The sequence below is a fragment of the Octodon degus genome, unplaced genomic scaffold (assembly GCF_000260255.1).
Source record: "Octodon degus isolate 3935 unplaced genomic scaffold, OctDeg1.0 scaffold00017, whole genome shotgun sequence".
NCBI lineage: Eukaryota > Metazoa > Chordata > Mammalia > Rodentia > Octodontidae > Octodon > Octodon degus.
In genome coordinates, this window is record NW_004524593.1 from 2,663,649 (window position 1) to 2,671,361 (window position 7,713).

General features: G+C 36.7%; 1 protein-coding gene across 17 annotated transcripts in view; it reads right to left on the bottom strand.

Annotated features, from left to right (window-relative positions):
- The window catches only part of Rabgap1l (RAB GTPase activating protein 1 like), a 711,712-nt gene that overhangs the window by 27,083 nt on the left and 676,916 nt on the right, over nt 1–7,713 (bottom strand). For 14 of the 17 annotated variants that reach the window (XM_004626788.2, XM_023710325.1, XM_023710327.1 and 11 more), the window contains one exon: nt 5,620–5,712. In XM_004626788.2, coding sequence (XP_004626845.1) covers nt 5,620–5,712 — 93 coding nt within the window. Of the gene's footprint in view, nt 1–5,007; nt 5,439–5,619; nt 5,713–7,713 lie in introns of those variants that run through there. The other 3 variants (XM_004626789.2, XM_012513736.2, XM_023710335.1) reach the window with 2 other exon arrangements.

A 7,713-nucleotide genomic window follows, 5' to 3' on the forward strand; every position in this document is an offset into this window, starting at 1 on the left:
TTCATTAAAAAAACTAAGATTGGGCTCGACGTGGTGGCATATGGTTGTAATCTCAGTGCTCAGGCAGCTGAACAATGATGACTGCTTTGAGTCTAAACTCAGACTGGGCTATACTATGAGTTCAAGGCCAGCTTGAACTATATAGTGAGAGCCTGTCCCTAAAAAAAAAGAACAAGAAACAAGATTGGCATGACAGCACATGCCAGTAATGCCAGCTACTTTGGAAGCTAAGGCAGAAGGATCACAAGTTTGTGGCCAACCTAAGTAACTCAGTGAGGACCTTACTCAAAAAATAAGCACTGGATATTGGTTGTGCATGATTATAACCCCAGTGCTTGGGAGACTGAGGTAGCAGAATCAGAGTCTGGACTGTGCAGGAGCTTCAGACTGGCTGAGCTTAGACTTCAGCCTAAAATATATAAGTAAAAACTACTGTCTAAAAAAAGAAGTAAAAAATAAAAAGAGCTGAAATTTAGCTCAGTGGCAGAGCACATGCCTTAGTCCCTGGGTTGAATCCTGCTACTGCACATATATACAACATACCTACCTACATCCATACATAAACACATGCATGCATACTAGGTCTAACCAACCTCAAAAAAGAAGTTAAATATTCTAAATTTAATTATACTGAAGTAGGATAATGTATTCCAAAAAAATTATGTATATAATATCAACTGTATATGAAGCCCAAGAGAATACAAGTATTCCAGATTCCTTCTGCAATTTCCCAATCTGAACAGGTCACCTTTATTGTGCTCTGGGAGATTCACTAAATTTAATTAATTAGCTATGTTTTTAAAGGCTTAAATTACATTTATGAAAGTAGTTCTTTAATTAAACAAGAATTACTTCATTCTCCAAAGGCAGAGGAAAGCTGCAGTTCTTTAAGTTGACTAGAACACTACAAACTACTTTTCCCCACAATGAAAACAATTCATTTCCTAAAGACTGAATATAGTACCTTGATTTCTGAAGTTAGTACCTGCTTGAGAGTGTGATTACCAGTTTAAAAAAACGCTCTAAAACAGCTATGCATACCCATGAATGTGTACTTGCTGGGGACCTGCACAACAATGAAAAGTACGTGACATACTTCTACACTCATTTTTGTCATTTGAAAGCAACTGACTAATTTACAAATTGAATTATCAGAGTACATAAAGAATATTATACAAATTTGACCATCCACAAGTTAAGGAAGCTAGCAAAAGAGGTTTAGAATAAATATTTTTATTTGTCTTCCAAGAAGTTTCCTTTCTGTCTTTTAGTGCCATCAAGAAATTAAACAGAACAGAACACTAAAGGTTATGGATATTCTCTGAGTTTCAAGCACAAACTGAGGCTGAGAGCGGATGGTAAGGCAGAGTGTACATGTGGGTACCTATTCATTTACATAAGTTGCCTTTGTGTATATATGTGTATTCTATGGACAACTTATATTTTACCTAGAAATTAATGAGCATTACTGAAATGAATGGCACCCACTTGTGCTGGTCTTTGGCCTACAAATATGGGCACACATAGGATCAGTGATTAGTAGCTGGCCTGAATTCTGAGAATAGGCAGGCTGCACTCCCACAAGTACGGATTCTACATCAGTACCTCCGGTGTCATTTTGAGTTCATGAAAGAAAAATGCTGGGCCACAGGTTTACCCTGTTTGAATATTTTGCTTATTTTGGGGGGATGGGAGGTGGTTTCATATAAACTGCAAAATCAGGCCTGTGAATTTCCAATTAAGTAGCTTCGCTATATTTACAAAGTTTTGCAACAATCACTACTGCTTAAATCTACAATATTTTCCCCAGGCTTACTGTTTTAAGGTTTAAATTTATACCAAAACTATCTTCCTCTTATTTGCAGTTGAGATTGAGGTGTTGAATACAAGTGAATATAATGATAGGACCTGAGAATGTAGATGTTTGCATGTCATAAAAATAGGCACATCAGGGCTGGAGAGATGGCTCAGTAGAACAAGCGCTTGCCTGGCAAGCACAAAGGCCTGAGTTCAATCCCCGGTTCTGCCAAAAAAATAGAATAAAATAAAAATAAAAAAGTAAAAATAAAAATAGGCACAAAGCCCATGTCTAGACTGATACAGCAAGAAGCATGACTGAGGAGAGCCTGTTGCATTACTGGGTCTTTAATTCCAACTCTGGCTTTTCTGAAACTGCCCTTTCATTCATTCCTTTTCTTTTTGTTATGGGGTCTTGTTATGTTGTCCAGGCTGGTCTTGAATTTGTGAGCTCATGATCCTCTTGCGTCAGCCGCCAAGTAGCTGGGACTACAGTGTGTGCCATACAACTATCTGCCTGTTACATCCCTTTAACATCTGCTTCCAAATCCAAGAGAAACAGGATTAAACTGAGATACATCATAGAATATTTTACATATATCCTGTATGACACTTTTGGGTATTTAAAAAAAAGGATTACCACAATGTCCCTACCTCTCTTGTCTTATGGCAAGCGAGAGGGTGGGCATGACACCATAAGCAGTGTGAGTCTCATAAGGCGGGGCATTACTGACCACTGCAATGCTCTCAGATACTTTCCATAGTTGTTCATCAACTGGGGTTCCAGCCCCAAATCTAGGAATCATAAGGTATGGAATGGAGATTTTATTCTTGACAAGATTAAACTTAGAAGGCCAAGCAATGGCTGTGACGGCCAAGCAATGGCCGTGACTCATCCACATGGCTGACACTGACAAAGGTTCTACAATCTGAGGTACAGGATCTCAGGATAAATCCTGAGGGCATTTCACTGGCCTTCTCAGACCAAAAAGCTACAACTCTTGTTACATAGGTCCTGCTTTACCTTGGTCTTAACCATCCAGCAGAAAAGTATGAAGACGAAATATAGGATGTAAAGCCATGCTGTTATGTTGAGCAGTGGGGGACTCAGGTCAACAATTTCTAACATTGCCAGTTAAACAGAAGACCCAATGCTATTATGGGCTACTGGACTCTTTTAGAATATTTTGCTGAGTTTACACACCTATAATATTCAATAACGGAACATAGAAAAAATGGGGTATATCGATGAATGTCCATTTTGTATCTGTGTATTCAAAGAGGTTGGGATAGATATATAGTTACATTCTGTTAATGAATAGAATGATTTGTTCTAATGGTGTTTGTAAATAGGATCACAAGTCCGCATCTTGTACAGCAATTAACCACTAAGAAGAATATATGCAGTGTATTATTTGTTGAAACTGTATTTCTGATTTGATTTGAAACTGTCTCATTGCTGTTTATCAATAAAACTTTAAAAAAAAATAAAAAAAAGATTAAACTTAGAAGATCCTTAAAGGTATTTTCAAAGATGCCTTACTGATCCAATTTAGATAATTGTAATTAGTTTCTTAAACTACGTATTGATCATATGAAGGAACAAATCTGTTGGTGGTTATAAACTATGCTGTCAACTCTGTTGTCAAACCACACTGTCCTTTATCTTGAAAATGTAACTGTAACTTCAGGATTGCAACTTTATGAAATATATCACCAGGAAAAATATCTAGGCATTATTAAAGGATGTAGGAATATTAAATAATATATAAGAAATTATTACAGTAATCAAAGGGAAGGAACTGTACAGGGTATCTGATATGTACAAATAAGAGGTCATAATACTGAACTTAAAAGTAGTATTTATTTTCAAAACAAAAACAAAGTTTAACTGTATACCCCCTAATTAAAAACTATCCTGATAAACTTACATATTATAAGTGCTTTAAAAATAAAATACATATTATTTATACATACATACCTGCTTTGATACAAAAAGGATGTAAGACTCAATTAATAGTTTAGTCCCTGCCAGTTTTTGAGTGCACAAGTTTGGTTTTAATTTCCTTTTCTTTTCTCCCTTATTTGAAAGAACTGTTCACAGATTTGTATTCATCATTATGGTAGCATTAAGAAAATTAGAATGGTACAAGTAGTTAGGCAGGTTTCATTCTGGATCTTTAATGATATCTTGCTATTACCAGTTTCAAGCCTTTCTAAACCAGTCTGTTACAGGTGGGACTTACTGAGGGAATAATGAATGCAGAAATTACGAGCACCTTACCTGCTAATAGTTGTCTACCGAATGTATTGATAGCATTTTATTAGCAGTTCTCAGGCCTGTTCTTTAAACAAGAGGAGGAAAAACACTGACTAATGTTAGATGATGAGGTAATAATATTTAGGAGAAATGTGAAGACATCTGAGGGACCAACGGGGCAGGCCTGTCTATGGCTGTAGGATTATAATCTGTAGTAAACTTCGTAAACTAACAATAACCATACTTACTGAACACCAGCTGTGTGCCAAGTACTTAACATACAGCATCTCTGATCTTCACTACAGTCCACCGAGCAATCATATATGCTATGCATCTTACATAGGAGAAACAGGTTCAATATTTAGTCCAAGATGATGAACAGTGACACAGATACTAAAATCCCCAACTAGGATTATTCAATATTCCAAATGGATACATGCTTTAAAGATTCAGGATTTGAACTCTGGTCTGACTACAAAATCCACACACAGCTTCTACCATTCTCTGTCCACAACCCATGTTACTCAATTCAGCGGCCAAGTGAAGACAAACTGTATGACTGTGGTATCCCTGTCCAGCTCTCCAACCACATAAAGACAATTCTGGTTATAAAAGTGGAGGCTATCCCACAGTGATTTCATTTTAATTGCCACAACAGTACTTTTCTTAGTAGGACATTTTGGCATTGGCAGGCTAATGTGAAGAGGGGGAGCTACACTGTGTGAGTCTAAAGAATTAGACCATGTTGAAGAAACAATGATGTTTCACATGGAAAAGGTACAGCACTGGCTCCAGGGACAGTGTTGCTCAGTACCACTGAAGAGGTCTACCTTTGTGAATGGCCTGTTTTGAAAAAGTATGACTAACTAGGACACTAAAACTGAAATTAGGGGGCTGGGGAAATGGCTCAGTAGAATAAGCGCTTGCCTGGCAAGCACAAGGGCCTGAGTTTAATCCCCGGTTCTGCTAAAAAGAAAGCAAACAAACAAAAACCAAAATAAAAACCCTAAAATCACTTGAGACTGAAAACTATACGCAGATAGCACTCTTATCCATCAAGTTGTAGAAATAAATGTTGCAACAAACGCCATTACTGTGCTTGATATACCTTTGTGCCTTTTATTTTTCCTTCTGAATGAGTTTGCACTTTTTAACATTTGCTACAGACAGAAGAAACATCCTTGTGTCAGTCTTGAAACAGTTCACCTTCTAAAAGTCTCTGTGGAAGTGATCATGCAAAGCTAAAACAGTACTTTGCCATTTTCTTTTTTTTCTCTCATTTTTGAAAGTAGAAAGCCACTTTGCTTCCTTTTCCCTCTCAGCTTCTTATGAAGAGTCCCCGTATAAATGCAACAGCTGGAGTAACCTACAAATATACAAACTGAAAGAAAAGAAATATGGTTGGCTACTTGGGAGTCTCAGATGAAGACGTACCCGGACAGTTAGCATGTTCAAACAGCATTTAAGCCAGTAAGAGTGGAACACAGGGAACTGGATTTGCCACAGATGCTGCTATAGGGTAAAAAAGTACTTTGCTGGCAGGTGCAAAGCAGCCCCCCTACCTTGTATCTATCCATTGGGTCTTCCTGTTGCAGCTGGCTCTCCCGCATTGTCTGATATTCTTTTTCATATTTCTTCAGCTTTTTGGTTGGTACCTGCAAAGTTTGAACAAGTGCATGTTAAATAAGACTGAGAGTTTGGAATGTTTTAAAATGTTATTCCCAATTATGTTTCTAGCAATTTGTAAAAGCAATCCTAACTCAAAGTTAAGGAGGTGAAGGTAGGCTGGGGAGATAGTTCAGTGGCTTAAGTGCTTGCCTGGTAAACGTAAGTCCTGAGTTCAATCCCTCCCTCTCCCAGTACAAAAACAAACAAAACCACTGGATTCAGGAACAGGGCCTACCGACTTTTCCTATGGAGCTCTAGATAGTACATATCTTAGACTCTACCTCGGGGGGGAGGGAGTACCGTGGGGGGAGGGAGGCCACAACCATTCCACTTTGTTGTTACTAAATAAAAGTTGCCTCATATGATACATACACAAATCAGTGTGGCAGTGTTCCAACAAAGCTTTATTTACAAAAATGGTCATAGTTTACTCATCCCTGTTCAATAATTTGGCTGACACCATGACCTTGTCTTATGTGTTTACTTAACAGTAATATTTATTTTAACTATCTTTAGGTATAATTCACTTGTCATTATCTTGAAAATGAAAATTATTTTATAGAAGTAAACTGAACAATAATAAATATTTTTAAATGGAGTTAATATACTGAAAAGATTCTAAACTTTTGATACATCTTTTTCTGGCTAAAATTATATCACCCTCAAAGATAGTTTACTCTTTCCTGAAAGACTAGAATCTTACAGGATCTTAGAATTTTAACAATGAACAAGCATGGCATAGGATAAAACAATTAAAAGCATAACATAAAAGTCATAGACTTTAGCACTAAATAAAGCAGAGTCTGAATGTCAATTTCTGAGTACACTTCATGAACTACAACACACAGGTATTTTAGCATGCAGCCTCAGTTTCTTCCTCTATAAAACAGCAAGTAAACAAATTTCTACATCATTATAGTTGTCAGGAAATTAAGGGATATAACATAGGTATAACATCTAAAATAATGCCTGCCTCATGGAAATTTTTAAAAAAATTTAGAAAAACTATTCAGTCAAAAATTAATAAAAAAATTAATATATTAAATGTATTCTGTTCCCTAAGACAGATGAAGTAAACTTTCAACCTTTCAAATTTCAACAATCAAAATTATAGAACTCCTGTATATATAAAATTTTTTCCTTAATGTTTAGACCCCAAAGAAAGACATTTGAAGAAAAAATTTTAAATTATCAACTGGTATTTTACTGACTTTTTGGAATAGTCAGTGAAGGTGAGACTGACAATCAGTCTCCATGTCCATTACAATGTGTACCAAGGAATTTTGCCCATTCTAAGTCCTGTCCTGGCTATATTTCATGTTGAATTAAAAATACAGTATTTAGGGAAAATATATAATACATAAGTATATAATATATGCATATATATTATGCAAGAACAAGTGCACTAGGGAGAGAAGAGAAAGAATGTGGAGCTTCCAGCATGAATGGTTATTTTACAGTTTTCTGGATTAAGGATGTTTTCAATTTTGTGAAATCTAGCCAGCGGTTTTGTTAGAAAACAGGGATACTCATATAGTAATTTTTCTTGGTCCATTTATTTTGTATTGCCACCCAGAGTCCATGAAATACTAGAATTATCTGCTTTTTACTGCAATTGTGAAGCTCCACAGTGTCAGTCTAAACCCAACAGAAGATATGACCAATTCAACAGCCACATTATGAGAATATCCAGATAGCTGACAGGGACTATCTCCCCAGTCAAACAAGGAGTAAAGATTTTTCCAGTGTGTAACTGAGCTGCAAACCACTGTTGAATACTGTCATTAGGAACACAAATTCTTGATTGCCCGGTCTCCAGAGACCTGTGATGCTGTGACCAACTAGAGTGCAGCAGAAAGGAAGGCACCACCTGTCCACTGTGTGGCTTCACGAACCATTAGATAAACAAGGAAGGTATACAGATCATGTGCTAACAGCAACTTCTTTGACTTTGCTGGTGGAGACTCAATTTCCTTTCATTTTCTTTA